The sequence below is a fragment of the Ranitomeya variabilis genome, chromosome 1 (genome assembly GCF_051348905.1).
Source record: "Ranitomeya variabilis isolate aRanVar5 chromosome 1, aRanVar5.hap1, whole genome shotgun sequence".
NCBI classification, from domain to species: Eukaryota; Metazoa; Chordata; class Amphibia; order Anura; family Dendrobatidae; genus Ranitomeya; species Ranitomeya variabilis.
In genome coordinates this window covers 1,052,177,271-1,052,191,779 of record NC_135232.1, presented here as the reverse complement: position 1 = coordinate 1,052,191,779, position 14,509 = coordinate 1,052,177,271, and the positions used below count along the sequence as shown (strand labels likewise).

The window sequence follows — 14,509 nt, the reverse complement described above, 5'->3', positions numbered from 1 at the left end:
GAGTGAGGTGACTGGTGGGATAGGCAGTGAGGTGACTGGTGGGATAAGCAGTGAGATGACTGGTGGGATAAGGCGTAAGGTGACTGGTAGGATAAGGAGTGAGGTGACTGGTGGGATAAGGAGTGAGGTGACTGGTGGGATAAGCAGTGAGGTGACTGGTGGGATAAGGAGTGAGGTGACTGGTGGGATAAGCAGTGAGGTGACTGGTGGGATAAGCAGTGAGGTGACTGGTGGGATAGGCAGTGAGGTGACTGGTGGGATAAGCAGTGAGGTGACTGGTGGGATAAGGAGTGAGGTGACTGGTGGGATAAGCAGTGAGGTGACTGGTGGGATAAGCAGTGAGGTGACTGGTGGGATAGGCAGTGAGGTGACTGGTGGGATAAGCAGTGAGGTGACTGGTGGGATAAGGAGTGAGGTGACTGCTGGGATAAGGAGTGAGGTGACTGGTGGGATAAGCAGTGAGGTGACTGGTGGGATAAGGAGTGAGGTGACTGGTGGGATAAGGAGTGAGGTGACTGGTGGGATAAGCAGTGAGGTGACTGGTGGGATAAGCAGTGAGGTGACTGGTGGGATAGGCAGTGAGGTGACTGGTGGGATAAGCAGTGAGGTGACTGGTGGGATAAGGAGTGAGGTGACTGGTGGGATAAGCAGTGAGGTGACTGGTGGGATAGGCAGTGAGGTGACTGGTGGGATAAGCAGTGAGGTGACTGGTGGGATAAGGAGTGAGGTGACTGGTGGGATAAGCAGTGAGGTGACTGGTGGGATAGGCAGTGAGGTGACTGGTGGGATAAGGAGTGAGGTGACTGGTGGGATAAGCAGTGAGGTGACTGGTGGGATAAGCAGGATGACCACCATGGCCAAGGGTCCCAGAGCAGCAGTTCGGCCTGGCTTGTGCCCTGACACTGACTGTGCCCCGTGTCTCCACTAGAGGGCGGCGGCCACATTATCGCTTCCGGTGTCGGGCGGATTTCCGGCGGCTGTGCTGTAGGAGAGCGGAGGTCACGGCGCTGTGCAGTCACCTCGGGCTGATGGTGGTTACACCCGGCCGCCGTCATGGACTCTCCTGGGGCCAATGTCAGCGAGCAGCCGCCGCCTCACGGGAGGATGCAGGTACGGCCGGCGCTGGTGCACACGTGCTGCAGGGAGACACTGCGGAGGCTTGTATGGAGCCACACGCCGGCTCTGGGGTGCAGGGGGTCCGCTAGTGTTTTGGGGACATATGTAATGATGCATAACACACTAAGTATCAGAAGCCCCCCATGTCAGTGCAGACCCTCCGCTGACGTTACACGGTGTAATTTACCCCATCTGGTCCTATGGCTTTCCCCGGAGAAGTCCCTGCAGCCGCCTACCCCGAGCCTACAGATGGCCACCAGCCGCCTACCCCGAGCCTACAGATGGCCGGCAGCCGGATACCCCGAGCCTACGGAAGGCCGGCAGCGGCCTACCCCGAGCCTACGGATGGCCGGCAGCGGCCTACCCCGAGCCTACGGATGGCCGGCAGCGGCCTACCCCGAGCCTACGGATGGCCGGCAGCGGCCTACCCCGAGCCTACGGATGGCCGGCAGCGGCCTACCCCGAGCCTACGGATGGCCGGCAGCGGCCTACCCCGAGCCTACGGATGGCCGGCAGCCGCCTACCCCGAGCCTACGGATGGCCGGCAGCCGCCTACCCCGAGCCTACGGATGGCCGGCAGCGGCCTACCCCGAGCCTACGGAAGGCCGGCAGCGGCCTACCCCGAGCCTACGGATGGCCGGCAGCGGCCTACCCCGAGCCTACGGATGGCCGGCAGCGGCCTACCCCGAGCCTACGGATGGCCGGCAGCGGCCTACCCCGAGCCTACGGATGGCCGGCAGCGGCCTACCCCGAGCCTACGGATGGCCGGCAGCGGCCTACCCCGAGCCTACGGATGGCCGGCAGCGGCCTACCCCGAGCCTACGGATGGCCGGCAGCGGCCTACCCCGAGCCTACGGATGGCCGGCAGCCGCCTACCCCGAGCCTACGGATGGCCGGCAGCCGCCTACCCCGAGCCTACGGATGGCCGGCAGCCAGTGCCTGCAGCTACAGCCAGCGGAGTGTGACCTGTGCATGGAGGGGCATGCTCTGCCCATGATTGGGGGGCACTGTACCATGGAGGACCCTGTACCCCCCCCTGTAAGCCCTGCATGGGCCGGCTCCTGCTTTATGCCGTTTACCCCCTTCCCCTCTCAGCTTCACTAAGCTCCATACAACTTTCCAACACATTTTTACTCCATTTTATTACATTTTTTTAGGAGGCTTCCTGTGAATAAAGAGCGATTCTGATGTTTGGAGCAGTGATGAGCGGAGGTGCTCAGATAAGGTGTTATCCTTCAGGCTCGTGTGCTAAGAGTGTCTTGCAGGGATTGTCTAACAGCCGCCAGCAGCGGAGACTCCAACATATTATTTGAGTACACCCAAGACATTAATTAGCACTGCAGCATGCTCAGATAACACCTTATAGAGCACATTTGCTCATCACTAATTTCGGGTTACCTTGTAGATTGTAAGCCCATGAAGGCAGGGTCCCCTCCCCCCACCACGGTCTGTCACAGGTTGTGTTACTGTATTTTATACATGGATGTAACCCCTTTTCACATGTACAGCACCCTGGAATTAGTGGTGCTTCTTTAAAAAAAATATATATATTTAACCCCTTCACCACCTTGTAATCTTCAGGTTTTGTATTTTTGTTTTTGCTCCCCTTCTTCACAGAGCCATAACTGTCAAACTCTGACAGTGGCATTTAACGCTTGCTTCCAGCCATTCGGCTGGAAATGCGCACATCGGTGACCTGCGTTACGTGGTCAGGGGTCACCGGTGTGTTGGCATGACAACCCGAGGTCTCCTGGAGACCTCTATGGTTGTCAGGGCCGGATTGCTGTGAGCGCCACCCTGTGGTTTCGCTCATAGCAAGTGAGGTATTCTGCTATATAGAGATGATCTGAGCATCGCCTCTATGTAGCAGAGCCGATCAGGCTATGGCAGCTTCTAGTCTCCCATGGAGACTATTTAAGCATGGCAAAAGTAAGAAATTTTTAAAAAACATTTAAAAAAAAATATAAAAGTTTAAAACACCCCCCTTTTGCCCCATTCAAAGTAAAACAGTAAAATGAAATCAAACCTACACATATTTGGTATCGCTGCGTTGAGAATCCGATTTAACAATAAAAAAAAAAAGGATTGACCTGATCGCTAAGTGGCGTAGTAAGAAAAAAAGTAAAGGTACCGTCACATTAAGCGACGCTGCAGCGATATAGACAACGATGCTGATCGCTGCAGCGTCGCTGTGTGGTCGCTGGAGAGCTGTCACACAGACAGCTCTCCAGCGACCAACGATGCCGAAGTCCCCGGGTAACCAGGGTAAACATCGGGTTACTAAGCGCAGGGCCGCACTTAGTAACCCTATGTTTACCCTGGTTACCATTGTAAATGTAAAAAAAAAAAAAAATACATAATCACATTCCGGTGCCTGTCACGTCCCCCGGCGTCCGCTTCCCTGCACTCCTCCTGCATCCTGTGTAAGCACCACCGGAAAGCAGAGCGGTGACGTCACCGCTGTGCCCTGCTTTACGGCCGGCCGGCGCTGACATAGGATGCAGGAGGAGCGTAGGGAAGCGGACGCCGGGGGACGTGACAGGCACCGGAATGTGAGTATGTAGTGTTTTTTGGTTTTTTTACATTTACAATGGTAACCAGGGTAAACATCGGGTTACTAAGCGCGGCCCTGCGCTTAGTAACCCAATATTTACCCTGGTTACCATTGTAAAACATTGCTGGCATCGTTGCTTTTGCTGTCAAACACAACGATACACGCCGATCTGACGACCAAATAAAGTTCTGGCCTTCTAGCTCCGACCAGCGATATCACAGCAGGATCCTGATCGCTGCTGCGTTTCAAACACAACGATATCGCTATCCAGGATGCTGCAACGTCACGGATCGTTATCGTTCTAAAGTCGTTCAGTGTGAAGGTACCTTTAGAACGCCAGAATTATGGTATTTTTTGGTCACCACGACATTGCATTAAAATGGTATCATTAAAAATGTTCTCACGGCATGCAAAAAATAAGCCTTCACCTGATCACGAAAAATGGAGACGCCACGGGTCTCGGAAGTTGGTGCTTTTTTGTTTGTTTTTTTAACAAATTTTATATTTTTTTTTCACCACTTAAAAAAGAACCTAGACATGTTTGGTGTCTATGAACTCGTAATGAGCTGGAGAATCATAATGGCAGGTCAGTTTTAGTAAATATAGGAAAACTGACTGAACAGCAATCTAGTCTGAACTGGTGCATAACCAAAAAAGACTTATATAGCAAATAGATCAATGGCTGCACTCAATTTTACTGTACTAAAGCAAGGAAATGTGCGATACATGAAATGTGAATAGCATAATGGCTTGTGAAATCTATGAAAAAACACATGAGATGCTTAGCACAAGATTTGGCCAAAAATTGTGACCCCCATCCACCAAACGTCAAGGTAATCTCAAATCGGATGGGTAACTGACCTGACTGCCTAGTGTGAACACTTACCTATGGCTAATAACATATTTACTATGTACTATTTTTTCTGACTTGAACGCCCCGCCCTTCACCATGCTGTGATTTTAATTACATCCAAACACAGTTGGTTCTGACCTTCCTATAAAATGCAGGCTTTACCATGTTATTAGCCAGAGGTAAGTGTCCACACTAGGCAGTCAGCTCAGGTACCCATCCATTCTGAGATTACCTTGACGTTTGGTGGATGGGCTCACAATTTTTGGCCAAATTTTGTGCTAAGCATCTCATGTGTTTTTTCATAGATTTCACAAGCCATTATGCTATTCACATTTCATGTATCGCACATTTCCTTGCTTTAGCACAGTAAAATTGAGTGCAGCCATTATCTATTTGCTAGTTAAATTTTAGCACTTGGTGAACATGGTAAAAAAAAAAAAAAATCCAATAAACCGTTGCGAAATTGCACTTCTTTTGCAATTTCACTGCACTTAGAATTTTTTTCCCATTTTTCAATACACGATATGATAAAACCAATGGTGTCATTCAAAAGTGCAACTTGTCCCACAAAAAACAATCCCTCACACAGCCATATTGAAGTAAAAATAAAAAAGTTATGGCTCTGAGAAGGGGAGCAAAACAAACGAAAAAATGGGAAGGGTCTTGGAGGGGTTAAAGAGAATCTGGCGTTTGCGAACTCATCTGAGAGCAGCATAATATAGGGGTAGAGATCCTGAATCCAACAATGTTTCACTTAGTTTATTTGGTGCAGCCCTTCTGACAGTTTGTAGAGTTAGCATGTAACAGAACTGAGAACGTTCCGTCCTTACCACACCAGGCTCGTAATGTACATGGTCTATGAACAGTGAGCCGCTTATCACAGAAGGGAATGGAGTTGAACTAGTTTACATCAGGTCTGGCAATGATAATCTCCTAGTGATAAAACCTTCACTGTAACTAAACAGCACGCAACCTAAGTGACACAGATGATTTCTATATTTTAACCCCTGCCTCTTGCTGTCCTCAGATTAGTTGGCAAAAACCTGCCGACAGATTTCATCTAAAGATGAGCTGATTGGACTTTTTTGGGTTGCAGATGGACTCAAAATCAACTCTAAGGCTGTGTGCACACGTTGCTGATTTTACGCTTTTTTTTTCGCTATAAAAACGCAAAAAAGCATACAATATGCATCCCATCATTTAGAATGAATTCCGCGATTTTTTAGCACATGATGCGTTTTTTTTCCGCGAAAAAAACGCATCGTGGTAAAAAACGCAGCATGTTCATTAATTTTGCGGGTTTTTTTGCGAATTTCCCACTATAAAATGCATTGGGAAATGTCCGGAAAAAAACGCGGCAAAAACGCATGCAGATTTCTTGCAGAAAATTTCAGGTTTTTCTCAGGAATTTTCTGCAAGAAATCCTGAACGTGTGCACAGAGCCTTAAACATACTGACAGTTTTTAGAAGGCTCTTTCTTCAAGCAGTTGGGCAGGAAAACATATCTGCATCTTTCAAGAAAACTATTCTTTTTCTGCAAGACAATGCGTCGAAGTCTCCAGTGCTCGGCTCGCCGTATCTTGGCCCAGTCTTGACGTTTCCCCTTCTGCGTCTTGCTCAGTGGTGGTCGGTTTCAGCCTCCTTACCTCGGCCATGTCTCTGAGCACTGGAGGATAATGGCTTCTTGGTCACCTTTGATTCTTCTCAAGTCTTTTTAATGTGCGTCTTTTTTTTTTTTTTTTTTCTCAACACTGCTTTTGTCATGCTGGTGACTATTTGCAGTAACACTTTTGGTGCTTCTGGGAATGCCTCATCCCTCCATAAAATATTTTTTACTTTTCAGTGTTAATTAAATGTCTTTTTTTTTTTTTTTTGGCCCATTTTGCCTGAGGAAAACAAGCTGCCTAATAATTCTGCTCACCGTGATAAAGGACGTGGTATCCTTAGGCCTCACCCCCCTCATTACACCAATACACGTCACCTGACCTGTCGGCATTCACGTCTATACAGAGCGAAGGTGGAAAATCTGCATAAAAATGAAGATATGATCAAAAATGCTCACGTGCCTAATAATTTAGTGCGCACAGTGTATAGGTAACAAGAAACAAAATATGCCTGCTCATTTAGGCAACTTGCCCCTGACTCTTGTTGGCTCCACTGATGAGATGCACTGTATGTTCCTGCAGATTGTTTTCTTGACCTACTGTAATCTGGCCATTATGTTTCCACAGAGCAGTTACACTCCCACCGAGGAGGAGAAGAGGGTCCTGACAGAATGTAACTCTGAGAGCTTCTGGTACAGATGTAAGTCGTGTGTCAGCACATTTTATTTTCCTACACTGGTTATCCGGAAGTTTCAAAAAGTTTCCCAACAACGTGAATTGTCATAAAATAAGTATTACCTACTCAGCCCCCCAGTGACCATCCCACAGTAATGACATGTTCATTGATCACTGGGCCGCTGTAACCAATCACTAGCTTTACCTGGGGCTAGTGATTGGCTGCAGTGTCCAATGAATATGATATCATGGATACAGGGATCTATAACCATGCTGGCAGTGGATTGATAAGGCAAGAAATTGTTCTTGTATTATTCCATATTTCCTGCTGCCAGGCAAGTTTATAAAAAAAGAATAATCCCTTTGCTGATGGATTCAATGTTTTCTCGCCATATGATCTCATATCGACAGACCATTTTATAATCGGCGTCTTTCTATCTACTGTGACTGATGTATGTATATGCATTAACTTTTTAAAGTGACCTTTCAGGCCCACACTGGACAGTCCTGACATTCTTTCTACCCCATATAAATATATATATATATATTATAATATTCGTATTCATATTCACTCAGCATCTGATTTTTTATTTTCCCATGTGGTTCCTGTTGTACATAGAGTGGATAAATGCTGATGACGAAAAGTGTGCGCCCCCCTACTCCGTGGGAAAGACCACTGACATCTGATTGTGTGGCAGCGCTTTCACAGGAACAAGAGCTATACAAATAAATGAGGTCACACTGGTGGGTATAATAAAGAATACAATTCTATTAAATCTTCAGTGCAAAGCACACACAAAAAAAATCTCAATTGTGCTACACACAGAAATAAAATGGAATCCGCATTATATATGGCCGATTTATCCCCTCTTCCTCCTGTAAATAAAAGGGCTCTGAAGAATGCAAATAAAAAGTTATCAAACAGCATAAAATGCAACTATGTAGTGTGTGTATACAGTAAAGCTGGTGTACCTAAATAAGGAATAATATAAACTCCACCATCAGGCTATAATGTATTAGTGGCATGATATAAATGCTATGTAAGGCTACAGAAACCTTAGGGGGATGTAGGAGGTCTGTATGTGTCCTCGTGTATTGCTGTATCACCTGTGGCTTCCTCCCCTTTATTTCCTGTTATTTTATTCCTGGTTTTGGTTAATCACCTTTTAAAGGGAACCAGTCACCAATTTTGTCCCGATATATATCTTTCAGCCCCATGTGACCGCATTCTATAATGCTGCACCTATGAGTCCAATTCTCCTTGTATGGCAAGTAAAAAAACAAAAACAAAAAAAACCCCTTTTATTCTCACCTACAGTCTGGTCTGATGAGTGTCACTGCTCTTGGTCCGGTGCCTCCTCTCTTGTGATGCCGTCCTCTTTCTGTTCTTCGTGAGGGTGATGCGTCCAACATCATACACACAGTGCTCCCCTTTGTGCTTCAGCGCAGTCACACTTCTCTCTGCCCTGCCGAGAGCAGAGCAAACTACTGCAGTGCGCATGCGCCGGGAAAGGTCAGAAGAACGCTGGCGCATTCGCACCACAACACTTTGCTTGTCTTACACATGAAGCACATAAGGAGGACTTCATCACAAGAAGAGAGGAGGCGCCAGGACTAAGACCAGCGATGCCCATTCGACTGGATCGCCTCATACGTGAGTATAATAAAACATCATTTTTTATTTTTTTTTATAAATTATTGCCATGCAGGTCAAATTGGAGTTATAGGTGCAGCATTCTAGAATGCTGTCACATGGGGCTGAAGGGTGGTGGCCGAAGGTTATATCGGGAGAAAATATGGTGGCAGGCTCCTTGTTAATATATACATATGTTTTGTAACACTATAAACTTGCACTTTAAACTTTGTTTTACAGATTTTTTTTTGTGTTGGCAGGGACCTTTTGATTACAGGAGGTAAGGGGTAATTGTGGCCACTTAATGTTAGACGTCTTGATTTGTGTGTAGCACAGTGGTGCATTTCTTGGAGCTTTACATCAGAACTTTAACAATATTTAGTTTTTCATGTTATCCACCAGTGTGCACTTCTATTATTTTTATGACTCAAGTCTTTTCTTTTTGTACTTGTTTCTCCATCACCACATTGGGGGACACAGGACCGTGGGTTTATGCTGCTGTCACTAGGAGGCTGACACTAAAATACAAAAAAGGGTTAGCTCCTCCTCTGCAGTATACACCGCCCACTGGTATCGGATAATACCAGTTCTTGCTTAGTGTCCGTAGGAGGCACACTGCGTCTGTTTTTTTCCAGACGTTTTACTTTTATTTTTATTTTTATTTTTTCACTTTGCGCAAGAGGATGAAGGGGGCGACAGACCCTTTTAAGGTGTCCGATTTCCCCCGAAACACCAACAGGTGAGCACGGCGAGTTTACTCCCCGTACCGTTTCCTGCGACGTGGGATGCTCAGCCGTGGACATGCCCTGTCAAATCCTAGGGGAGCGAACCCTTAGGATACACAGAGGCCATCTTCCCAAAGTACTGTCCGGCCGCCCTCCCTCTGCTCCACCACTAAAAGAACAGCGGTGCTGCAAGGAGCTTCCCAGTCCCTCTCCAGCCCCTCATCAAGAGGGCGCTGGATCGAGGTATACTGCATCGCCCCTCATACCTCGCCTGAAGAGGATCCCAAGCGGTGAGTCTTTTGGGGTTGGGGGGGCTCCCGAGCGCACCGCGGGCTTGGCTGCATCTTGCGGACAGGCACTGCTAATTTAGTCCCCAGCTTCTGAGTCTGCTAGGCCGCGGTCCGCCCACAGCGCGAGTCACGCGTGAGGCCCCGCCCACCGCTTCAGCGCTTCTCGCACACTGCGATAAGCACCCTTCAAGCTCTCGGTGGCCATCTTGCCCTACAACAGGGGGACCTCAACGCCACTTCACTTCTCCATCACCGGCCTCAGTGATCTGGACACAGGACCTGGGTATGTGCGCTGCACGCTGACACAGCTCCCATCCTTCCGCAGGCTCCGTTTTACTCAGTGCTCTGTTTTTTTCTAGGCAGCACAGTGCTCCGCTTTACTAGCTGCACAGCCTGCACGGAGATTAACAGAGAGCATGTCTCTGCCTAAACACAAAAAGTCTGCAAAAACGCATAGTGTTTTTTACTTCTTGCACCTCCTGTCAGGCTGCGCTACCGAGCGGGCATACTGCCCCGCTCTGTAATGCTTGTGACCTTAAAAGAGCTCAGGAGCCCCCCACCGCAAACGAGCCCGTGGTGACCTGTCAACCTGAGTGGGCTTTGTCACTTTCGCAGTCTATGGCTTCCTTGACTAAGGCTATTGAGTCCCTCCAGGATCCAACCAGGAGCAGGACCACTAATCCGCCTATTCAGGAGGATTCCCCTACAGCTGCGGAATCTTCAGCCTGCAGGGGCCGCTCTCATTCTACGCACAAGCGGCCATCTAGGAAGCGCGTCCATAGTTCGTCCCCATGCCCTCTGGTGCCTCGGCGTCTGGTAGCTCCGCTTCCCGCTCTCGCTCCCCAGGCACCTCTTCCGACCAGGACTCTGATTCTGAGTCCGATGGGCCTCTAGATCTGGAGTCGCCAGGTTATCAGAGCACTATAGATAGTCTCATTGAGGCCGTCAACCAGTCCCTTCAGGTCAGCGAGGAACTGGCGACCACCAGTACGGATACTTCGGTGTCCTTCAAAAGGAGCAAACGTACTCACAGGGTGTTTGCAAATCACCCGGAGTTCCAGGCCATAGTCCAGCGACATAGAGAGCGTCCAGACAAACGTTTTCAAGGCCAGAGATCTCTTGAGTCCAAATATCCCTTTTCTCCTGATCTCCGTAAACAATGGACAGAATCCCCTCCTGTGGATCCTCCTGTCTCACGTTTGTCCTCTAAAACTATCCTTTCCGTGACAGACGGATCTTCTATCAAAGATCCCACAGACCGCCTAGTTGACGGCCTCGCCTGTTCAGTCTTTGAGGCTTCAGGCTCGGCACTCTTCCCCCTCCTTCGCTGCTACCTGGGTAGCCAAAGCCGTGGCCTTTTGGGCAGACTCTCTGCATAAGACCTTACAGAACAGCGACCTTTCTCCTGACATAGCAGAGCTTGCAAATCAGATCTCCTTGGCTGACGATTACTTAGTAAACGCTTCCCTGGACGCGGCTAACTGCTCTGCACTTACAGCCGCTAACGCTGTGGCGAAAAGGAGAGCGCTATGCCTGAGGAACTGGCAAGCAGACTCCAGATCTAAAAAGTCGCTCACGTCTCTGCCATATCTCAGTGGCCGTCTTTTTGGTGAAAAACTAGACAAGCTGATTTCCGACGCTACGGGGGGTAAAAGTACTTCCCTTCCCCAGCAGAGATTCAGACAACCGTTACGACGACAGCCACAGGCCCGGTTTCGGCCCTTTCATGGAGCCTACTCATGGCATTTCTCGGCCAGTTTCCCTGGTTCGGGGCGCCGTGCCGCCAGATACAAAAGCCCTCAGGCTTTATACAGGCCCAACCATTCCTGGAGGGGCCGCTCAACACAATCTAGGTCCAGGGGGTCCAGACCCCAATCATCTTCTTCCAAATGACTCTTAATCCCGTCCGGACGACACCAGCAAAGTTGGCGGACGCCTTCTCTCATTCCGTCATGCCTGGCTCGCCGTTGTTCACGACGAGTGGGTCAGGGATCTGGTGTCCTCCAGTTACAAGATCGATTTTTTTTTTTTTTTTTTTTTTTTTTTTTTTTTTTTTATTTTATTTTATTTTTTTTTAACCTCCACCCCTCCAAACCGGTTCTTCGCTTCCCGCCCTCCCGACGCGGGACAGCGCGCCCGAGCCTTTTCCCAGGCCATCCAGTCGCTCCGACAAGACGGGGTGATTGTCTCCGTCCCAGAGGACGAAAGATTCCGCGGTTTTTATTCAAACCTGTTTTTGGTCCCCAAAAAGGATGGAACTGTAAGGCCCATCCTGGACCTAAAGCTCTTGAACGGATTTGTCAAAGTCCGTCATTTCAGGATGGAATCCCTCCGTTACGTTATTGCCTCCATGGAACATGGCGAATTCTTAGCATCCATCGACATCCGGGATGCATACCTCCACATCCCAATCTTCCCGCCTCATCAAAGGTTTCTCCGCTTTGCCGTCGGAGAGGAACACTTACAGTTCACGGCCTTGCCTTTTGGCCTCGCCACCACCCCCAGAGTTTTCACAAAGGTCATGGCGGATGTCATGGCCATTCTGCATTCTCGGGGCTTAGTCGTTCTTCCCTATCTAGACGACTTACTGGTCAAAGGCCCATCCTTCCAAGCCTGCGAGGAGTGCGTCCGCATTTCCTTGGATACTCTTTCTCGGCTGGGATGGTTGATCAATTTAAAGAAGTCATCCCTTCTCCCAGCTCAATGGATTTCCTTCCTGGGCATGACCCTGGACACGTCCCTAGGGTTGGTGCTCCTTCCTCGGGACAAGGCCCTGGCCCTTCAACAGGGGGTCCGGAAGCTTCTCCGGCCGTCCCCCTGCTCCATCTGTTTCGGTATGAGGATTCTCGGAAAAATGGTGGCCGCAATGGAAGCGTTTCCTTTTGCGCAACTACACCTCCGCCCCCTCCAGCACGCTCTTCTGGATGCGTGGGACGGGAGTCCGTTTTCCCTCGACCAACGGTGCCCCCTCTCCCCTTGGCTGGTAGTCACCACCGACGCCAGCCTCCTAGGCTGGGGAGCAGTCTTTCGCCATCACACTGCGCAGGGAACCTGGACTCGTCTCGAGTCTCGTCTTCCAATCAACATCCTGGAGATACGGGTGATCCGACTGTCCCTAAAGCAATTTCCATCATCCCCTCGCAGGTCGCCCCATCCGTATCCAGTCGAACAATGCCACAGCTGTGGCTTATATAAATCATCAGGGGGGCACCCGCAGCAGAGCTGCAATGCGCGAGGTAGAACACATCCTTCGCTGGGCCGAACACAACCACTCGGTCATATCGGCCGTTCATATTCCTGGAGTGGAAAACTGGGCCGCGGACTTCCTCAGCCAGCAGGGCCTTGCTTCAGGAGAGTGGTCTCTCCATCAGGACGTATTCCAACAAATCTGTTTTTGTTGGGGTACTCCGAACGTAGACCTGATGGCTTCCTGGTTCAACGCCAAGGTACCTCAGTTTGTGGCCCGGTCCCGGGATCCCAGAGCAATCGGAGCGGACGCTCTAGTCCTTCCCTGGAGTCAGTTTCATCTTCCTTACCTCTTTCCCCCCCCCCCCCCCCGTGCCCCTGCTTCCCAGAGTAATCAGGAAGATCAGGGCAGAGGGTGTCCAGGTAATTCTCATCGGCCCTGATTGGCCTCGCCGGGCGTGGTATGCAGAGCTGGTCCAGCTCATTGCAGACGTTCCCTGGCGCCTACCAGATCGCCCAGATTTACTTTCTCAAGGCCCGATCTACCACCAGAACTCAGGAGCCCTGTGTTTGACGGCTTGGCCGTTGAATCCTGGGTTCTGACCCAATCGGGTTTTTCCCACGAGGTAGTTTCCACCTTGATCAGTGCCCGAAAGCCGGTGTCATTGCGCATCTACCATCGGACTTGGAAGATCTTCTTTGATGATTGCAGAAGCAGAGGTCGCCCTCTGATGGTCTTCAACATCCCTACCATCCTGGATTTCCTCCAATCCGGTCTGGACTTGGGGCTTTCGCCGAGTTCCCTTTAAAGGACAGGTCTCGGCCTTGTCAGTCCTTTTTCAATGCAAAATCGCTTTAAAACCTCAGGTCAGAACGTTTTCAGGGAGTCTCTCACATGGTGCCTCCCTACAAGGCGCCTCTAGAGGCTTGGGACCTTAATCGGGTCCTAGGTGTCCTGCAGGATTCTCCCTTTGAGCCGTTGCAGGACATCTCTCTACCTCTCCTTTCATGGAAAGTGGCCTTTCTCGTTGCTATTACCTCGATCAGACGAGTCTGAGTTGGCTGCTCTTTCCTGCCGGTCTCCGTTCCTTACGTTCCACCGGGACAAGGTGGTCCTCAGACCGTCCCCTACTTTCCTCCCAAAGGTGGTGTTTTCCTTCCACCTCAATGAGGACATCGTACTTCCGTCCCTTTGCCCTGCTCCAACGCACCGTGTGGAGAAGGCTCTTCACTCCTTGGATCTTGTTAGAGCTCTCAGGAAGTACGTGTCCAGGACGGCATCTTTTCGACAGACGGATGCTCTGTTCGTACTCCCGGCAGGACACCGAAAGGGACTGGCCGCTTCTAAGTCGAAAATCGCCAGAAGGATTCGGTCGACTATTCAAGAGGCTTACTGCATCAGAGGCAAGCCTATCCCTGCGGGCCTCAGAGCACACTCCACTCGGTCGGTGGGTGCTTCCTGGGCCTTTCGGAATCAAGCGTCTGCAGAACAGGTTTGCAAAGCTGCGACCTGGTCTAGCCTGCACACCTTTTCGAAGCATTACAATGTCCATACTCGGGCATCTTCAGATGCAAGCCTGGGTAGGCGTATTCTGCAGGCAGCGGTAGTGCACCTGTAGTTAACAGGTGCCATAAGTTTACACTGTTGGGTTATTTCCCACCCAGGGACTACTTTTGGACGTCCCACGGTCCTGTGTCCCCCAATGTGGCGATGGAGAAATAGGGATTTTTGTGTACTCACCGTAAAATCCTTTTCTCCGAGCCACTCATTGGGGGACACAGCACCCACCCTTGTTTGGCTTGTTGTTGTTTTGCCTATAATAAGTGTTCTAGTCTCTGACATGTTGTTTCTAAGGTTAAGAGTTTTTTTGTT

At 49.8% G+C, this 14,509-nt stretch overlaps 1 protein-coding gene across 1 annotated transcript in view; it reads left to right on the top strand.

Annotated features, from left to right (window-relative positions):
* Positions 1-863: 863 nt before the first annotated feature.
* OCIAD1 (OCIA domain containing 1) overlaps positions 864-14,509 on the top strand; it is a 29,476-nt gene continuing 15,830 nt past the window's right edge. The window contains exons 1-2 of the mRNA XM_077279787.1: positions 864-1,110; positions 6,755-6,827. Of these exons, the coding sequence (XP_077135902.1) occupies positions 1,054-1,110; positions 6,755-6,827 (130 nt within the window). The 5' untranslated portion in view covers positions 864-1,053. The remainder of the gene's footprint in view (positions 1,111-6,754; positions 6,828-14,509) is intronic.